Below are 22,229 nucleotides of genomic sequence, written 5' to 3' on the forward strand. Positions count from 1 at the left end.
TGGCTTGTGCTGTCTTGGTAATGGGATTAAGGCGCACTGGTAACATAATCATGCTTCTATTGATTTATGTAGCCACTTAAAACTGTTTGGCTTTTGTGCAAAAACAAATCTTGGAAACGAATGTTTGTTCATTTCACTGCATTGTTGACCATTATCACTTTCAGTATGTTAGTAGCCCAATTGTGTCACTGTTGTGCCAGTGTTCTCAACAGTAGGAGATGCTGCAACAGCTGTTGGGACAGTCTTAATCAGTCATTTCCTTGGGCTTTTTGAATCTAGACCATCATGCTATCACTTAACGTGCACTGATTCTTAACAGGGAATGCAGGCATCAGGATAGATTCATTAAAATATTCTTGGTGCAGACTATATAACTCGCATTTCCAAATAGTTATTGTAATACCTGTGCATGACAGAATGATTGAATAATGACCTGGCAAATATTGCCAGGGTTGAACAATATCTCTGCTTGAAATTTAAACACTGAACTTTTCAAATACCATAAAACCCTTAAGCCTGTTCTGAATCTTAACACTGAACTTGTCAAACCAAGCATGTTCGTGGTAATGAGTGAATGGTACAAATATCAAACTTGTACTGTGCTAGTATTGCAGGTGCTGATACTGAGCTTGAAATGGTGATTTTCCTTCAACTAATTATAATTTAACGCCATACAGAGCTACTTCTAGGATTCTTGACCATTCATTTCAGCAAGTCCTTTGCTGATATGGCTTTCTACCTTTGAACATTTAATGGTGATTGTGACTTTAAATTTTCTGCAAACTTTGGTACTAAATAATTCCGGTGTCAAAATGTTTATGATTTAAGTTGAAAATAATAGTGTATAGTGCCTATGATATCTGGAAACTAGCTGAAAATGGCTCAGTATTGCAGCATGAAAGCTTAAGCTTAAACATTCTCTATTTTGAACAATTTTTATGAAAGAAAATGGGTTGGAGGAGATTTTGGAAGTTAATTTAGTGCTGGCAGCAATCCTGAGGTGCCCATGCACCAGTTTGGTGTGAATAAAGGAGACAGTGCAGGCAAGTGCTGTTGGTGCAACCATGAAGCACATTCCAACATGCAAACGACTTGTGCCTTGTGAGTAGTGGAAGGGCCTTCGGAGGCAGGATGTAAATCACTTGTCATAGAATGTCAAGAGGAGGTGGTTATGCTCTCTGTTATTTGAGATGGTCATCGCTCAACATTTGTGTGGTCTAAATGTTACTTCTCACATCTCAAGCCTGGGTGGTGTTCAGGTTTTGTTGCGTATGGACACAAACTGCTTCATTATTGAAAAATTGTGAATGGAACGGAATACTGTGCAATCATCAGCAAATGTCTCCACTTCTGACCTTATGACGAATGGAAGGACTTTGATAAAGCAGCAGACGAAGATACTTGGGTCTAGAGCACTGCCCTGAGAAATTCCTGCAGCCTGAGATGATTGGTCTCCAAAAATTACAACTATCTTCCTTGTGCTAGGTGTAACTGAATCCAGAGAGTTATCTCAATCTGCATTGTATTCAGTTTTACTAGGGCTCCTGAATGTCACTGGGGGACTCTAACATAATGGTAACCCTGAAGCCCAGACTAATGCTCCAGCAGCACGAGTTCAAATCCCACCATGACAGATGGAGGAATTTTAAGTCAATTAACTAATCTGGAATAAAATACTAGTCTCAGTGGATAATCCATCTTGGTCCCCTCTTGAAGTCCCCAACATCTTATGGTTGCCAGTCTTCAGTTTGTTCAAGAAACCATTAATGGCAATGGGTACAGTAAAGCTGTGAGCCCTGACAACATCCTGGCTGTGGTAGGGAAGACATGCTCCAGAACTAGCTGCATGCTTAGCCAAGCTGTATCAGAAATGCTACAACACTGTCATCTACCCGACAATGTGGAAAATTGCCAAGATGCGTCCCGTCCACAAAAAGGATAGATCTGATCTGGCCAATTACCGCACCACCAGTCTACTTTCAATCATCAGCAAAACGATATAAGGAGGCGCCAACAATGCTATCAAGCGGAGCTTATTCAGCAAACTGCTCACCAATGCTCAGTTTGGATTCCATCAGGGCCACTTAGCTTCAGACTTTTTACAGCCTTGGTCTAAACATGGACAAAAGTGCTGAATTCTAGAGGTGAGGTGAGGGTGACTGCCCCTGACAATCAAGGCAGCATTTGACTGAATATGGCATTAGGGAGCTCGAGCAAAACTGAAGTAAATGGGAACGGAGGGGAAATCTCAAAAGTTGTTACTCGGCGGTCAACAGGCCGATACAAAGGCAGAAACCAGTAAGTTTGTAAATGTTAAGTTAGCGACATGGATGTGGTTTTTTTTTTAGCTGCACTGAAGTTTGTCAACATTATCAAACCCAAATTGCTTTCTCATCCACATCAATGTTACTTCGAACTGAGTCTATCGTGATGGTTATTGATAAACACTTCTCATCTTTCCCTGCCTTATCTGCAGTGTTGCTAAAACTTTCATGATACTTGCTTAGACAGCAAGTTTTAGACTCCTCCAATCTCAGCTCATCTCTCTTGCTCATCACCTGCTCCTGCGCTCCTTCCTGCACAATATCCAACTCGTAAAAATTGTGTCACCAGCATCCATTCCTGTACTGATACATTTATTTTGAAATACCCATTTATATTTCTAAATCCCCTCATGGCTTCACCTACATTACTTCTGCAAATTTCTCAAGTCCTACTTCCCAGAATGTAGCAACCACTCTTCCAATTGAGGTCGATTGTACATTACCCCCAACCCCCACCTCTCATCCCTCCACTTCTTCACTGGCCGCCGAGAATGCAGCAATTGTAGCCCTGAACTCTGGAAATTTCTGCCTTACAACATCTCTCTCTGCTTTCAACAATCTCCTCATCACCCATCTCTTCGATCATGGCTTCAGCCTTCTCCTCTGATTTTTTTCTGACTACTGCTTGGTCTCCACGCCCTATCCCTTCCCCACCCCTGCTTTTTGAAATAATCTAATTACATTAAAACCACTAAGTAGGTGCAAGGTGTCATTGCTGCTGTAAGAAACAGACACACCTGCTACTAAAACTATTCTAAAATGCTCAGAACAGATTTGCAGAAATTTGAAAAAGTATTCATTCGCCTAACAGGTCATGTTTTTGCTGTTGAAATAGAAAAGCACGCCATCTCAGTCTCCTTTGATTTCTCTTTACTATTAATAATTTATGCTTGGAAATTAATGAGAGGAAAGGGCTAGGTGAATGTCAAGATAAGACTAGTACTAGAAGAGAAAGGTAGGTTTACAAAAGAAAAGGTGACTGAAAATGCCCCTGTATTAATGTGTCAAGTTTGCTCAGCTAGGCTCTGTCATGTTGAAAAAAGGGGAAGATATTTGAAACTTCAAATAATAAACAAGATAGGTGTGTCAAATAGAAATGGGGGGGAAAAAAATCAAAAGGACATCACTAAGATGTTTCTTTTTTATGTAAATGATGTTTTAGATATTTAATTTGTGACTCACAGGTAAAACTACAATAGCAAAACTATTCCCATTTCAGTAACTTTATTATTGTAATATTTTCAGTGTCACAGTGCTTGGGCTGAAAGCATTCAAAACTAGCTTGCCTCAGGGAGAGTTGTGTTTCCCTGAATGTGCCAGCAGCCTAAGGATTGAGTTTACTGGTTGGCATGAATCAACAATACATATCAGTCAACTTACAATTACTTAGCATTTAACACAAAAATAAATCTGACTGCTTGAAAATTTATCGCAAGTAAATTATTCCAGCAATATACTCTCAGAAAACTAGCCTCCAAATTATTCCTGCTCACTAAGTTCTGCCAATTTTACAAATGTGTCTCATTTTTTGATTGTATTTATTTCATTTTTAATAACATCAGTTTTGTGTTTTTATTTAGATCATTGAATTTTTTTCTAATAATCAGACTTATATTGAAATCAAATCATTCCTCATATTTATACAAGATATTCAAAAAAGACTTCTACCTAAGACATGAAAAGTGCAACAGTTATTAATTATGGCATTGCATTTTCCCATTAAAGTTTGTTTCCAATGATACAATAAACAAACAAACATGCAATTTAGCCAGATTTCCTTGTGAGAGCAAGCATTATTCATGCCTGTAACCAAAGATGCCCAGAATTGACTATTTTTATGCAATTGGCATATAGTATTTCATTAAAAGCTTCAATGCAACTAACTCAACAGTTAACTAATTGAAAATTGCCAACTGGATAGCATGATAAAAACAGCAAGTTGCATTCCTGAAACTGGCAAATAATTACTCCTCCATGTGTCTGCAAAAAAACTGTAATGCTTAAACCTTTCATAGTCCACAGTTGGACTTGAATTTCATGCATTCCCTGTCACTTCGGTTCCCATCTTCCTGTGCCTGAATAAGTGCAGCTGAAATCTTGAGGCAACACGCAAACTAGGAATGCTTTACAACCTGCTATCCATTGAACTAGATATCATAGCCCAATCCCTCTTATAGTGTACACAGCCAAATATTTGTATTCAGAATTTCACCAATCAGATAGCAATTTTATCATAAACATGAATGTCATTCCATTCATGCATGATAAACGGGTTAAGGCACTGGATATATTCTCCCCTATTCATTTCCCCCCCACCCCCTGACAACCCCCAAACCTCAATGAAGTTTCATTAATTAGGTTCACTACAAAAATGGTTCACTTTACTGGGTGTTTGCCTGTGATGCCTTATGCTGGTGCTTAGCACCACTCAAGGACAAAAATTGTCCTCACCTCCCCTCTTACAGTCGTGCCACACCTTGTTTTAGTGATCAGATAACCATTCTAGATTCTGCTTTTGCTCTGTAACTAGCCAACTTGGTTTTTCCCTCTTGTAGATCACTCTCTAGTTTTCCTATTCTTTCTGCTTGTAGGAAGACCGAGAACATTGCAGTGCTACGAAACATAACCCAACTTCCAATGTTGTTTTTAATGTATTTAGTATTGAAGTGGTGGGTTTTCTGTATGAACTAATGTGTATATAAATAGTTGTCTGGTCGTACAGAACTGGAGTATTGCTGAAAAAGGGAGACAATTTTTGCCAAAGCTTTTTGTCTTGCACTCATCAGGACAATTTGCAGGAGCAACGAATGTAACGGGAACAATTTATACATTATGAAAACAGAGCACTGATTGGCTGGCAAGTGGACTCTGGTTGGTAGAGGCGTTGCCATGGAGAATGCACCAGTTGATGGTGACTGAATTAACTGCCAAGCATTATTTGAAATTTAAACCAAGCAGCTTGACTCTGATTCCTCATGGCAATGCCTTGACCAATGAATCAGCGAATATCTATCACTTATTTTGCTTAGCTGAAGCAGGCACATTGTGTGTACATGCTTTTTCTGTCTGCAAAGACAGGCCCTGAGTGATATACGTAGCTTCCAGTTCACACAAATGTGCCACACTGCATGCCCGACTGACAATCTTAAATTAGTTGTCAGTGTAATTCTTAGCGCACTAAGGATTATTCAGCAAACGTTGTCCAATCACGGAATCACATCTAATGTTGGACATGGTATTTTGAGTTTTGCAAGCACGGGCTGGTTGGGTACGGTCTGTACCTTGGCCATTGTGAACAGCGGAAGGGACACGCTGTTTGATACGATCTTTGGGATGTCCATCCTACATACCTAGCACCACACTGGTGTGGAAATTCATATGCCACATTACTAAAACTATTTACAAGGTTGCCAATAAGGGCAATTTTATAGTGCATGGAACTGTAAGAATCCCAATGCATATATTGACCACTGAAGGTAGACTGTGGTAGAGGGGTTCCTGGCAGATTTCTCAACTAGTACATCAACAAAAGGGAGTTCATTTGAGTACAGGATGGAGCCCATTAAGACATGTGAGGAAATTATTACATATAGCTGCAGATTTAAAAATATCAAATGTATCATCCACATATTGGAAATATGCAAGGGACAGGAGGTTAGGTGTCTTTCCATTGAAGATATGTTTCTCATGGAACCCAACAAAGATGTTTACAAGAGTTGGGCCTAGAATGGGGATCCCATGGCAACACCATCTATCTGGGCATTTATGGTGTCGTTAAAACTGAACTCCACTGCACGAGTTGCTGATTTCGTAAGTTTGATGAATACTGATTCACGCAATGAGGAGTATTTTGAGACACTATGGCCCTCTGGTGGATGGTCAGCGCTTACTGTATCTCCTGGTGGCTTTTCAACTAAGTGGGGTATCATCCTCACTTTTTCTGGGCCAATATGGGGAGTTTCCTGGTCCACATTTAAATGTACCATAAAGCTACCAGCCGACCCAATCAATCGCTTCCTAGCTGGGACCTTTGGCTTTGAGGGGGCACTCTCCTATCTTGTTCCATGTCCCCTGGAACACTTCTGCCCTCAAGTGGAGGTGCAGCTTCAGTTACATACCCTTGTGGCATTTTGGACTAGGGGAGGCATCTAACTCCCTATCTGCTCATCAGTTTGGAAACTCCCTTGGTCCCTAGTTAATATCGGAAAGAAGGTTTCTGCTAGCCATACTTCAGGCAAGTCTTACCCTTTCCCTTTCTGGGCTTAATAACCTGCCGTTCCTCAGGCTCTTTGGCTACGCGGGGCATCTCCCTCATTATTGCTTTCCCTGCTCTAGGGCTTCTCTAGTCCCTATTTAATTCTGGGATATTTGGAGAATCTATTTCAGATTCTAGTGGCCTTTTCCAGACATCTTAATTTTACTGGACGGGCATCAGCCTTGCTCAAGAACTATGGTTGCTATTTAATCTTTTTGGGCCTCAGGATCTTCCCCAGCTTTCTGTACTTCTACAAATCTCTGCTGGTTGGCATTGGCCTCTTTTCTTTTGCTGGCTAGCACCTTGCTGCCAAGGAGGAAATCGATTCCTGCTACTGGTAGTTTAGGCATAATTCCTATTTTAACAGAGCCTGAAACAAGGCCACACTTTAGGTGGGCCTTATGGAGGGGGGCAAACACACATCCTCCTCCCACTCCATTCATCAGTCCTTTGGCTTTCAGGGAGGACTTGGGGCGGGGGGGGGCGGTGGGTAGGGTTAAGTTTCCCTCCAAAAGGGCAAAACTCCAGAAGCTCCCTGGGAGTTTGTATGGCTCCAACACACATAGCGCCATGCCCTCCAAAGGGTAAGTTTCTGTAGCGAGAGTCTCTACCTGCTCTGCTGCATTACCCATTGAGGCATCCTTCAGGGGACTACTCATGTGAAGCCCTACCAGGCCAACTGGCTTGCCGTGCAATCTCCAGCGTTCAGATCTGGAATGGCCTATTTTGATGCAATGAGAACATAACGGCCTCAGGAGTTCACCTTTCGGGCTGCAAGGGGGCTTCTCGCACTCATTTTTGTTTTTACTTTTCTGGGTGAGGGACCTTTCCTATCTAGATGACCCTGCTTATCTTTGCAAGGCTCATGGTATGGTTTGGAAAGGGTCTGCCTGAGTTTCCAGGCCTATGGGTGAGATCATTGCTGTTTGCTGTGACTGCTGCATCACGAGCTGTGAGGGCTCTCTGCTCCTCCAAGTGCATTCGCAGGCTGGAGGGTAGGCAACTCCAATAGGACGAGCTCATAGGTGTGTGGGATTCTTAAGAATCTTATCCATCGAACGAACACTATTTGCTTCAGCCATTCAAACTCCATTTAGGTTTGTGTGGGCTTGTTATGAGCTTTCCAGAGTTGCTGACGATAGGCCTCTGGGACTAACTCATAGACACTTAGAATGGCAAACTCGGTCCGCTCATAATTCAGGGACACATCCGGAGGCAGCACGGAATAGACCTCTTGGGCTCTCCTTGGCAGCTGCTCTTGAATTAAAAATGTCCGGAAATCTGAGGGCCATTTTAGCTTTCCTGCTATTTTCTCAAAAGTGCCAAAAACTGACTCGACATCGCTCTCTTCGAACTTGGGAATTAATCTAACACACTTGAGGGCCTCAGAGTACGGCTCTGGCTTAGAGGGATAGGGCATGCTATCGGATAGAGAGGGGTTCTCCCTTGCCACTTCCAATTGTCCGGTCTCTCTCTCCCTTTAAGTTATTAGCTCCATTTCTAATTTTTGGAGCTGGAATTCTCTTTCCCTTTCCTGTTCCCTTGCTCTCTCGCTTTCTCTCTTTCCTGAGCTTCCTTCTCTCTTTCTTTCCCTCTCCTGAAATTCGAGCTGTAGCCTGAGCTTTTCCAGCTCATTGGCTGGAGGGAGGGGATTCAGGGTCATGATTGAGCAAATGTTCTACCAACAACTGGATCAGTTCACCTGTTTTAATTTTGCTGGACAGTTTTAACTGTGCCTCTGTGGCTACAGCTTTCAAATTGTCCTGTGCTAAGGGCCACTAAAATTTCACCGTTTAAATTCCCTTGCTGAACAAACATCTGGGCATCAAGCTTTGCCATTTTCTTACTGTTAGGGAAAAGGAATTTGCTGTAGTAAGTTACTTTGTATTTTAAAATTCGTTCCAGCCACCAAGTTTTCCTCTTAGTTTCCAACTGGCTCTTATATATCAGATTTGGTGTGTCTCTCAACAAGTACTCTGGTCAAACTCAAATTGTGTTTCCCCAGATTTGAGCTCCCAATTTCTGTTACGGGCAGGAGGGGGTTTAATTGAAACAGCCCTGATCTCTCCTCTCACTTCCCATCTGTAAACAGAAAGGTGCTTTTTGAATTTTGATTTCTCCCTTTATAAGTAGTGGCATATTTTCCCAACCTCTCAGTTTTGGTGTGATCCAATTCTCTATTAATAATCTCTCAGCAAACTCAAGCTAGGATGACCTAAAAGGGTTAGTTTATTTTATACATGCTCAAAACATGGGAGCAGGTGTTGCTGCGTAGCCCCCAATACATTTTTACAATAAAAGGGAAAGGGGAAGAGGTACAGGGCAAAGATTACAGGAAAGATAAGAATTATTGTTTCACATGAGTCCGGAGTTCAGAATCAAAGTGCAATGGCGTATACTTTTGGAGTTGGCAGGTTGAAAACTGATGCTGGATAATTCACCTCTCCAGCGGAGATGGTTTCCATGATGAGATGGGACCATAGGGAGATTGGTCTTGTATGCACTTGTACAGAAGTTCAAAAGTTCCAGTAGAAAACAGTGTAAGTGGGGAGCCAGATATTCAAAAGCCATGACAGAGTCCTTTTTCTGCTGCTGTCTGCTAGATGGAAAATGGCAGTAAGTTTTTTTCAGCTCCACAAGGCAATATTCCAGGTTCTGGCAGCTTTGGTGGGGTAGAGGGGTTGGGGGTGGTGTGTGTCATGTGACATGACTTCCACTTCCAACTTGGGTTTGATAAAGGATGTATATTCCTTGTCTAGGTTCTTGAGACGGCTAATGTTTCAGCCATTAATAAGTTCAACAGAAATTTCAGGGTCCTTTTGTCCTCGCAGACAGATTGTCTCCACTGGCCAGGGCCTGGCCTTAGAAATGTAAAGGGCCTTTGTACAATCCTTTGGGGTTTGATCTCTGCAGTCACAGGAGGGCATTAACGTCTCTTTAGAGATAACAAGGTTGCTGCTGTTCTGAAGGCCAGAAATTCCTTTTTGTGTGTGTGTCATAGCCAGTCGTGGCTTCAGTCATTTTAAAGCTTTTGTTCAGTTTTAAAGATTTTATAAACAATCCATGCTGATAATTATATGTTTTATAAAAATATAGAGTGAGGTCTTAGCCCCCTGACAACATAAAGGCATCAGAGCTGAGCCTGACCCCATACTCATCCATCCACACACACATTGCTCCGCAGTAACCACTAGTAGTATCAGAAGCAGTAACTAAAATGAACCAGAACTTTCAGTTATCACCCAAAACTCCCTCTCTTTGTTGTATCCCTCCACATGTGAAAAAGCCTCCTTAAAACTTACTGCTCTAAATACAATTTCAACCACTTCCCTAATTCTCCTCCTCTTCATGCAATCTTGAACTGTGAAGCAACTAGAGATGTGTTGCCATGCTCAAAGCACCATATAAACGTAAGCTATTGTTGAACTATGCGACAGAGTGGAAAATGAGCCCCAGAACCAAAATCCAATTACAAAGGCCCAGCCAGGATCAACTAACTCAGTACATACCAGAGAACTGAAGCTGGAATTTGTATCTATAAGGCTGAATCGTACGTCATGTGATCCATTTACCTGCTGAAACACTTATGGAAAGCATTTCAATGCTTTTACTTTGCATCCTTTCAGTGAGTGGTTTGGCTTAGATGACTTGTTGGGAGTTTGGGATGAGATTTTTATTTCCTCGGCAGCTCACTGAAAACTATGGATTGCTTTCTGCACAAGCAAATGTCATCCTTTATGATGAAACACTGTTAATCAATTGGACTACATAAGAAATTACGATTAATAATGCTCTTGGGCTATTTAAAAAAAGTCACTGCTGAATAGGCATTATGCTTTATCGTAATGATTGTGATCCCCTAGTTTACTATAAGATCAAACACCTGTTTAGACCATCATTCCTGTCACTTAGATCTTGACAGTGTTACATTTTTTAAAATATTAACTTACATATTAAAATCAGTTCTTATCTTCCACTATTGAAAATTTTATTCAAAGTTTGATGTTGTATAACCCATGAACTTTTCTCCCCCATTTTTTAGAACAGCAATTTTGTTTCAAATCAATTTTAAAATTATTACACTGTGCCAAACTATTATATTTTGACAAATAAGATAGCAGCTGTAAGTTTTGTATTTAACTGCCATACGTCATAAAAGTCATTGCCATAAACATACAAACACAAATGAGGGAATAGATTCCACTCTGTAAATAATTATAAGCAAGGCCTCTACAATGTGGAAAACTCATTTGTTACATCATCTCTTTGTATCAAACAGCTTATTTACATTTCAGATTACATTTTTCATGAAACACTGAGATCTATCAGCACTAAGAGTCTGAAATAATGAGGGAGAAAGACTTTTAATAACACATCAGGTCTGCATTACTTCCGTGTCAAAAAGAAAGGTTTCTTCTGTAGTGATGGCTCATTTATTCTGCCCATAAATGAGAAGCAAAGATGAAACTGATGAACTTTTACTGCCCATTTGTCTTTAGCAGACAATTAAGACTGAGGAGATCAAAATGGATTATCATACCACGCAGACAACCAGCCTAGCAGTCATACATCTCCGAGGCCACAGATTTGTGACTCCCTTTCATCCCTCCCCTTTCTTCTTATGCTTTTTCCTCTCTAAAGGCAGCAATAGCTTTGTGGCTCAAGGGAAGCCAAAAGCCTGGCCATCATTAGTCAGTCACAGATGCCGAAGTAACATGCTTTTTCTATTTCTAAAGGATCGAGCCACAATAATTTGTGACAGAGTCCCCCGCAGTAGTATAAAGACCTTCAGGAATAAAATTTCACTGGTAGTAGCAGCACCAACAAAAGCCTCTGATCCACTGCAACGACTGCAGTACATCTAAAATTTATTTTACCCACAAACAAGCAGACACATTCAGATTCGGTAGTCTTCCTTTCAAGCAATACATTTTAAAAAATCATTTTTCTTTTGGCAGTTACAAGACTGGAGTCAGTGTAAAGTTCGCTTCTATCAGACAAACCAGCAAATAGGCTCTTCTTGCTGACAAAAAGGCCACCATTTTCCAATTAAGTGCAAAACTACACCAAACATTTGTACAAAGGAAAGACTTAAATGGCAATTGAGCTGTATACATCTTTATTAAAGAGGATGCAAATTATTTGAGTCATTAATTCAGAAATATATTAAATTGATATTAACAATATTAAATTGTTTGAGTAGATACCAAAAATAAGAAAACAATAATGGGGCTTTTTAAAAAAATAATCTTCCAGATTTACTTATTAATAAAGAGCTATATGTGCCCAAGATGATTTACAGAACAGCAATCACATTGAAAGCTTCAGATGACATCATAAGGTCAAATAAGCTCAAGGAGTTTAAAACCACTGTCTAAACCCCCAGATGAGAAATCACTCCCATTCATTCATTATTTTTGATAATGTATATACTGTGGTACCGATGGGAAAATTTTATTGCTGATGCCAAGCTCCGGGCAAAAAAAATCACAAATAGCTGTTTATTTTTAATTTGTCAATTTGTAAAAATGAAGATTTGCTTTTGAAAATTCATACAATATCTGCTTTAGTCTTATAAATGTTACTGTTGCAGTAAATTCTCTCATTTTGCTAATGTTAATTCAATTATTGAGATTCTTATTAAAGGTTTGTTAAAGATGAAAACACAGAATCACAGAACCGTCACAATGCAGGGGACCATTCAACCCATCATGTCTGCACCAGCTCTACATATGAGCAATTCACTTAGTACCATTCTGCAGCCTTCTCCCCGAAACCCTGCATGTTGTTCCTTTTTGAATAACAGTCTAATTCCCTTTCAAATGCCGCAATTAAAACTGCCTCCTCCACACTCTCACGCAGTGCATTCCAGACTCTAACCATCTACTGCTTGAAAAAGTTCTATCTCATATCACTTTTGCTTCTTTTGCCAATTACTTTAAATCTGTCCTCTCATGAGTGGGAACAATTTCTCCCTACCTTCTCTGTCCAGACCACTCATGATTTTGAATACCTCTATCAAATCTCCTCTAAGCCTTCTCTTCGCCAAGGAAAACAGTCCTAATTTCTCCAATCTATTTTCATACCTGAAGTTCCTCATCCCTGAAACCATTCTCATGAATCTTTTCTGCCCTCTCTCCAATGCCTTCACGTCCTTCCTAAAGTGTGGCACCCAGAACTGGATGCAATACTCCAGCTGAGACCAAACCAGTGTCCTCTACAAGTTCAATGTAACCTCCTTGCTCTTGTACTCAATACCCCTATTTATAAAGCCTAAGATACTTATGTTTTATTAACCGGTCTCTCAACCTGCCACCTTCAATAACTTATGCACATATACACCCAAGTCCCTCTGCTCCTGCACCCCCTTTAGAGTTGTAGCTTTTATTTTCAATTGTCTTTCCATGTTCTTCCTAACCAAAATGAATCACTTCACATTTCTCAGCTTTGAACTTCATCTGTCACCTGTCTGCCCATTCCACCAATTTGTCTATGTCCCTTTGAAGTTCTACACTATACATCTCAGCTCACAAAGCTTCCAAGTTTCGAATCATCCACAAATTTTGAAATTGTGCTCTGTAGACCAAGGTCTAGGTCATCAATATATCGGGAAAAGCAAGGATCCCAACACTGGGAAACTCCACTACAAACCTTCCTCCAGCCCAAAAAACATCCATTAACCTCTACTTGCTGTTTTCTATCAGCCAGCCAATTTCATATCCATGTTGCTACTTTCCCTTTTATTCCATGGGCTATAACTTTGTTCACAAGTCTGTTGTGCAGCACTGTATCAAATGCTTTTTGGCAGTCCATGTACACCACATCAAGAGCATTGCCCTCATCAACCCTCTTTGTTATCTCTTCAAAGAACTCTAGCCAGTTAGTTAAACATGATTTTTCCTGAAGAAATCTATGTGAGCTTCCCTTAATAAATCCACATTTGTCCATGTGACCATTAATTTTGTCCCTAATTACTGTTTCTAGAAGTTTCCTCACCACCAAAGTTAAATTGACTGGCCTGTAGTTGCTAGGCTTATCTATAATCCATTTTTGAACAAGGTATGTCTGCAGTCCTCTGGCACCACCCCCTGAGTCTAAGGAAGACCGAAAAATTGTGGCCAGGTCCTCTGTAATTTCCACTCTCGCTTCCCTCTGTATCCTTGCTGCATCTCATTTGGTCCTAGTGCCTTATTAATTTTAAGTGCAGATAGCCTATCCAATACTTCCTCCTCATCACTTGCAACCAAGGTCTGAGGTGACATCATCTTCCTGGTTGAAGATAGATGCAAAGAACTCATATAATACCTCAGCTAAGCCCCCTGCCTCCATTTGTAAATCTCATTTTTGGTCCTTAATTGGCACTACCCCTGCTTTTTACCACCCTTTTACTATTTATATGCCTATAGAAGGCTTTGGGATTCCCTTTTATGTTGGCTGCCAGTCTCTTTGCATACTCCCTCTTTGCTTCTCTTATTTGTTTTTTCACCTCCCCTCTGAACCTTCTATTTTTAGCCTGGTTCTCAATTGCATTTTCTACCTGACATCTGTCACATGTACACTTTTTCTTCTTTATCTTAATTTCTATCTCTGGATTTCCCTGCCCTACCTTTCACTTTCGAAGGAATATACCTTGACTGTGTCCGAACTCTCGCTTCTTTAAAGGTAGCCCATTGTTCAGTTACCATTTTCCTGCCAACCTTTGACACTAATTTATTTGGCCCAGATCCATTCTTACCCCATTGAAGTTGGCTTTCCCCCAGTTAATTATTCTTACTTTGGATTGTCCTTTGTCCTTTTCCATAGTCAGCCTAAACCTTATGATACAATGATTACTGTCCCATAAACGTTCTCCGACTGACACTTGAACTACTTGGCCAAGCTCATTCCCAAGGACTAGCAGTGCCTCCTTTTTCATTGGACTGGAAACATACTGCTATAGACGTTTTTCCTGAACACACTCAAGGAGCTCTTGCCCCCCACTACCCCTCTGTCCTGTACATCACTGCTTTGCCAGTCTATATCTGGATAACTAAAGGCCCCATTATAACTACTCTATAATTTTTGCACCTCTCTGTAATTTCCTTGCAAATTTTTTCCTGTACATCCTCCCCACTGGCTTGTGGCCTATAGACTACGCATAGCAATGTAACTGCACCTGTTTTTTTCCTTAGTTCTAGCCAAATAGATTCTGTCCTCTTTCTCCAGTACAGCAATGCTTTCCTTCATCAATACAGCCACCCCTCCCTTCACCACTGTTAGTGAGGGCAGAATTCAATGCACCAGAGCCCTACAACTTCATCAGACAATATGACTTCAGCAAAATCTAGCTAAATAATGTTATATACAAATGTAATAACCAAAAACTTGGCTCAAAATAAATGCTTTTGGAAGAACATAAGATACATTTAAGAACATAAGAAATAGAAGGAGCATAGGGCCCTCCAGCCTCCTCTGTCATTCAATATGATCATGGCTGATCATCGGTCTTAACTACACTTTCCCACCTACTCCCCATATCCCTCGATTCCCTGGGGAGGCCAAAAATCTGTCTATCTCAACCTTAAATATATTCAACAATGGAGCATCCACAACTCTCCAAGGTAGAGAATTCTAAAGATTCACAGCCCCTTGAATAAAGAAATTTCTTCTCACCTCAGTCCCAAATGATTGGCCCTTTTCAATAAGACTCTGCCTACATGTTCTAGATTCCCCAGCAGGGAATCTCCTCTCAGTGTCTACCCTATCATGTGCCTTCAGAATCTTGTATGTTTCAATCACTTCTCATTCTTCTAAACTCCAGGGAGCATGGCCCAATTTACTCAGCGTCTCATCACAGGACAACCGTCTAATCCCAGAAACCAGTATGGTAAATCTTCTCTGCAATATCTCCGATACAAGTATATCCTTCCTTAAATATGAAGACTAAAACTGCATGCAGTACTCCTGATGCAGTCTCACCACAGCCCTGTACAATTACAGCAATACTTCCTTATTCTTGTGCTTTGCAAAAAAGGTCAATATGCCATTTGCCTTCTTAACTGCTTGCTGTACCTCCATGCTAACTTTCCATGTTCCTGGTACGAGTACACCCAAGTTCTTCTGAGCATTAACAAGTTTCATGCGTTTTTAAAAATATTCTACGTTTCTATTCTTACTGTCAAAGTCAATAGCCTCACACTTTCCAACATTATACTCCATCTGCCACCTTGTTCCATACTTACTTAATCTGTCTATATCTCTTTGCAAGAAGGGAAACAGAAAGCACTGAAGGTGAGCAAGAGTCATCGATCTGACTGTTTCTCTCCACAGATGCCTAACCTGCTTAGTATTTCTAGCATGTTCTGTTTTTATTTCAGATCTCCAGCATTTGCAGTATTTTGCATTTGTTTATATTTTTGCAGCCACTTTTGTGTCCTCCTCACAGCTTACATTTCCACTTAACTTTGTATCATCAGGAAGCTTGGATAAATTACTCTGTGCCTCTTCATCCACGTCATTAATGTGTATTGTAAATAGCTGAAGTCGTAGCACTGATCCTTGTGGCACTCCATTAGTCACAGCCTACAAATTTGAAATGTTCCATTTATCCCTACTCTCTGCTTCGTGTCCGTTAACCAATCCTCTATCCATGTTAATATATTACCCCCACCTCAAGCCCTTATCTTGTATATTAACCTTTTGTGTGGCACCTTATCGAATGCCTTTTGGAAATCCAACTATGTTATATCTACTGGTTCCCTTTTATCTACCCTACTAGTTACATCCTAAAAATACTAATAAATTTGTCAAGCATGATTTCCCCTTTGTAAAGCCATGCTGGCTTTGTCTGATCATACTATGTTTTTCTAAATGCATTGTTAAAACTTCCTTAATAATAGATTCCAGCAGTTTCCAGATGACTAATGTCAGGCTAATGGGCCTGTAGCTCCCTGTTTTCTCTCTCACTCCTTATTGAATAGTGATGTTACATTAGCTAACTTTCAATCTGCTGGGACCATTCGAGGACCTAGGGAATTTTGGAAAATCATAACCAACATATCCACCATCTCTGCGGTTATCTCTGTTAGGACCCTGGGACACAGGCCATCAAGTCCTGGGGATTTGTTGAATTTAAGTCCCTTAAGTTTCTCCAATGCTTTTTCTCTGCTGATAATATACTTAAGCTTCTTCTCTTCAGCCCCAATACTGTCTCATTTCGGCAATGGGAACATTTTAAGCAAAGTTAAATGGGAAGGTGCACCACTTGTTATAAGAGCCACACAGACCAGAAAAGTCTGAAATCCAGCCCTAGTTTATGCTAAGTTAGTTGTAAGTCTAAACTATTTGCGCTAGGAATGCTACTGTTCTGCTCAAAGCTAGAACTGAGTGCCCCTAGATGGAGTGCATTGGAGGAGGACAGACTTAGCTTAATGTCCCTTCTCAATCTTTTTCTTGTCTTACAGTTTAAAAACGGCCACTTCACTAAGGTGCCACAAAACTGTCGGCACTAAGGACTGTACTCCAACAAGAGGCAGCACCTGCATCAAAAGGGTCAAAATGATTTGACTGGTGGCAGAGGGGACTGTTTGGGGAGAACTTCTGAATGTAAAGTTATTTATTGCTTTCAATGTCCATAATAAAATGAATTAGGAATAAATATTTAAAATACAGAACAGTGATCCAGATCTCACCCATTCTATCAAAGGAAGGCATTGAATCAAGTTCAGGCCATTTCTACAAGGATGCTGGCGGATCAAGGAGCAAGAAACACAAGCGGCTCTCACACGCCTCCTAGCAGTCATCACGAAAACATTCTAACACAGAGCAGATCCCCAGTCCGCTCTCCGTCTTGGAGCTCTCGGGAGGAAGAGGAAAATAAATGGAAAGATTTGTCAAATTTTATGTTTCAAAGATACTTTACTTTGGTAGCATTTTACAGTACACGAACATTTTTGTACATTTATCACAATAGAATAGTGGATACAATAAACAGCATCTTTTCAGAACTGCTATCAAGAGAACTGGTTAGAGAAACTGTTCTACTGCAAGTCGCACAATCATGTATTAGGACTTCATAAATTTCACAAAGGCATTGTTTGCATCACATGTCACTGATGCTCTTTTATTTGAACTTCCAATTTGTCATTTAAACAGCTATTTGCCAGATAACAGGGACAAATTTTTTTTTTTTAAAAAGGCATTTCATCTGCTGTTCATATATGGTAGCTTAGGGTTTAGCTCACAGAATTGCTTTGAAAAATTACCATGCTGGGTTACAAATTTTGCTTCCTACTGTATATCTTTTCAAACTGTCAATGTCATCATCATCTTCATCAGTGGCTCTTAATTATCACCCCCATCTCTTCCCCAAAAAATTCATTTGTCTCCTTCATTAAACTGAACAGCAGTGATATCTTGAGTGACTCTGAAATAAATTTTGCCATGTTAAAAAAAGTTAATTACGCATTCCAAACCTGGTCGCTGTAGTCCTCAGGGAATTGCCTCCGCACCTCAGGATCTGTAAATAATTGACAGATAATATTAATTGGCTTTGGATTAGCGAGCAAGCAGAGTATCACACATTAATATTTGATCAGAAGATGATAGGGACCTGGCAGGGGATCCAAGGGGCAGCTGAGGCTGTTATGTTGATTAGGGCCAGTGAGAACTGTTCAAGGCTTTCCCCTTTTCCCTCCTCCAGTTAGGAAAAAAGGAGAATATTTGGCGCACCCTTTAGCTTCAAGACAGTTTTCTGCCTTAACCTCCTACAAGCTGCAAATTGTCATCTAGATGTGTTGCCAGAATATCAGAAGGTCTTTCAAATTCCAGAGAGCCTGCTTTGATTGTGATTTTATTAGCTACCTAGTTTGGCTGACTACAGAGCATAATAAGATAAATGTCCCAAATTTAGGCTACATCTCTGCCAGCTACTGATGTTCTGCTACGAGCATCCAGCAGAGCATGCACAGTGTTATCAGAGATCAACTTATGAATAATAGGGGGACATGCAGAAGGGTCAATTTAATGCGTGGAAATCTTCCAAAAAATCCCCGATTCCAAACAGTTCCTTGAGGCTAATTAGAACAGTGCTGAACCTTTGTCAGCATGCATGACAACAGTATCAAAGATTTAAGGAGGGGAAAAAAAGGAATGCTGTACATACAGAACACTAAGTGACAGAAAATATTTCTTAAAACATACGCTTCAACTTGTTTTGTCAGATCTGTGCTGTCATTAGATTATGAGATGTAGTATATTGGCAGGGGATTGTCATGTACTTCTATTAGCCTCAATTACATGAATGCAGTTAATTGAGACAAAATTAGAATTAACTGCTGATCCAGATGAAACAGCATTACACAGTAAAAACAATGATGATCACTAACATATTGATTCAGTCTTGTAACAACAACAAAGAAAATTCTCCATACTCCTGAGACAGAAAAAAAACACATATTAGAATTAATTCATGTTAAAAAAAAAGTTTTAAAAATTCCAGAGTAAAATTAGTTCAGAAGTCTCCTGCAGAATGTATAGGCAAGGCACATCCTCCAGCTATAGGATGTATGCTTGCACGTAACAGAGCACTAGTATTGATGCCAGCAACTTTATGTGATTTGTGCTCAATTCATGCTCTGGTGTCCCTAGAGTACCGTAGCTGCTAGATAAATGGGAAAAAATAGTGGAGCAAGTCAATTCAGACAAAGTTGATCCACATAATGATTTGATTTCCTGTGCTGAGAACATTATTGATTTTTGTGAACATACATCTTTAACCCTTTAGGCTTTATTCTATGCAAACATTGAAACTTGATATGACAAAAACATCTGTTTAAAAAAGTGTAAAGATCATAAACAAATCAAAGGTTTTGAAGGCATAATGGTAAAAATGCTATAATTAGCAGAAAATAATGAACTGACTTAACATGTTCATTGACAATAAATTGCAACTATTGACTAATCTGACCCCACATAACTGGTCACAATAAGGTGTGTTAGGCTATTTGGCTGTGTAGGGCAACCACCACAGCTGTGATTAAAATAGTTTGGAAATTATTCCTCAGAAGACTATTGCAACTACATCAGTAACAAACCCCAATCAAGAAAACCTTCACTGAAATACATTTTAGGCTTCAGGTTACTAGCTGGGGTAATTTAAATCTTGGCTTGAAATTGCGTTCCATGTGAGTCTGGGTTTGTTCAGCACAGCATTACCATGATAATATGCAAGAGCCTAAATGCATATTTAACTAAGAAGTGAATCTAATTCTAACATGGTTACAAGTTAGAGTTTTTAATTCATTATATCAATCTAATATTCTAAAGCAAAAATAATTGGTTCGCATAAGCCTGGTTAATAGGTTTTTCATGAAAAAATGGATGTTACATACTCATTGGAATCCAGAGCCCAGTGAATTCCATTGGCTATTTGTAATAATTTTATGACTCTCAAATTATTTTTAAGTTACTATTCCAGAATCAATCTGTCTAGAAAACTACTGCATTTGGTCACATTTTCATGTTTATATAATCAGGAAAATAAATGTGTTAACTGGATTTTATATTAATTATCCTGAACACCACCCTACCCCACCACTATTACACACACAATTCACATGTACAGTTTTCCATTATTTTAATCTGATCTTTTTACTTCTTTCTGATCTAATTGTTATTATGGACAAATTTTCCTCAATCTATAGATCCACAGTTGTGGATTTGAATGGAATACGGTTAAGAAAAAGTAGGTCCTCAGACCATGGAAATTTGATGCCTGAATTTCCTCTTGTGTCATAAAACATGCTCTCGGAGCAAGGGTGCACTCTCCTCCCCATAATCAGAGCAAAAGGCAGACAGCGAGCTCGACAACTGAAAGACGCTAGCTCAACCACACAGCCTCGCTGTGACGCAAGTCGAAGTTATTTTCACTGTCCTAATGAGTCACTATAGAGAACAACACATACCTTATACATGAATGTAACCACTAATTCACAATATATATGGCAAGACATATAAACAAATAAACCAATTTTCATGAACTTAATTACTATAGTCATTGAGTCTTTTTTTATATTTGCTGTTTAATGATCCAAGGCCAATATATGACCTGTAAAAGAACTAGTATTCCACCTATATATATTGTTAATGGTAACTGCAAAACTTTATAAGGAAAGGTCTTTGGATAGAAAACAACTATTCACATTAACTCAGATCATTACTTTAAAATTATGAAAGGCTTCGATACAAGTAGACAGAGAACCTGTGGGGAACAGCAAAACTAGAGGTCATCAATATAAGACAGACAGCCACCAAGAAATCAAATAGGGCATTCGGAAGAATCATCTTTATCCAGAGAGTGATGAGAATGTGGAAGTCACTACCAGAAGGAATAATTGTAGTGAATACTATAGATGCATTTAAGGGAAATCTAGATAGGCAGATGAAGGAGAAAGGAATAGAGGTTTATGCTGATAGAGTTAGATGAGGAAGGATGGGAGAAGGCTTGAATGAAGCATAAACACCAGCATGGGCTGGATGGGCCAAATGGCCTTTTTCTCTACAGTACATTCTATGTAATTACTGTTAAAATGCCCTGAAAAGGGTAAACAAGTTTTAAAACAGATTTTGCAACAATTTTATGCACAATTATATTGTCATCATGTCAAGTACGTCAACTTTTATGTGATTACATAATTGTGAAATATATAGTATACAGCATTTACCTTTCTAAATACAGTTTAAAATTCTCTCCATGCCTAGCTGCTCCCAAATTCTGTGATCTTTGGCTCCATGACTCTATGTGCTCTGGTTCCCCAGCTTCCATCACTGGTCGTTCCTTAAGCTACCTTTATCCAAAGAACCTTCTTCTCAGCATCTCTGCCTTTCCACCTTCCATCCTGTCTTCAAAAATTTTTATTCCCTTCTCTTATATAGTGTTCTTGCTCCCTTCTCACCCTCTTCCTCTCACTTATCCCCCTCACTCAGCATGTACTCATTGTCCACCACACTTGCAAGCGTTCCAAGGAATCTTTCCATACATGATGAATGCTACAGAATTGTAAGTTATAAATCAAGCCGAGTGGCCAAGCCGCAACCATTCACAGACTTGGCAGTCTCTGGTCAACTCCATTCCCACAGGAAACTGACACATCTCTGTGCACTGGAGTTTTAAATACTGCCCAATGGGTCTCACATGTTTTCACAAAAACTCATTAAAAATATTTGTACATATATCCCAATACTTAAAGTTTTCCTTAAGCTGGAAAAGGAACGAAGTTTCAGAAATATTAACTTCATGCATACTGTAGTACAGTAGCAGATTGTTTGATTGAACTGCACTGCTTTTCAGTGAAGCCACCAGGTGGAGCTTCCCACAAACAACAAAACCGAATGCTTATCTTGTTGGTCAAACCATAGGGCAATACAGGTGTTGAAAGCAAAAGAAAAGCATGTAATTCACTCAGTGCACAATGCTGTTCCTGTCCACAAGAGATAAGTGTGTTAGTGAGGGTGGAATGTTATAATTTAAAAGAATCTTGCAATCAAAAAAATTCCCTGACAAAAACTATAAACTGGTGGCCAAATTAATGACACTGCACTTTTGGACAAACTGGAAAGGTTGCATCACAAAATAAACACACCAGTCAAATTACAACAAAGTAGTCCAAGGC

At 39.7% G+C, this 22,229-nt stretch overlaps 1 protein-coding gene across 12 annotated transcripts in view; it reads right to left on the reverse strand.

Moving 5' to 3' along the window:
- The window catches only part of LOC144685412 (DENN domain-containing protein 1A-like), a 604,549-nt gene that overhangs the window by 427,996 nt on the left and 154,324 nt on the right, over window positions 1–22,229 (reverse strand). For all 12 annotated transcript variants that reach the window (XM_078549861.1, XM_078549856.1, XM_078549859.1 and 9 more), the window contains one exon: window positions 18,033–18,076. In XM_078549861.1, the coding sequence (XP_078405987.1) occupies window positions 18,033–18,076 (44 nt within the window). The remainder of the gene's footprint in view (window positions 1–18,032; window positions 18,077–22,229) is intronic.

This window comes from Cetorhinus maximus, chromosome 10 (assembly GCF_964194155.1).
Source record: "Cetorhinus maximus chromosome 10, sCetMax3.hap1.1, whole genome shotgun sequence".
Lineage (NCBI taxonomy): Eukaryota > Metazoa > Chordata > Chondrichthyes > Lamniformes > Cetorhinidae > Cetorhinus > Cetorhinus maximus.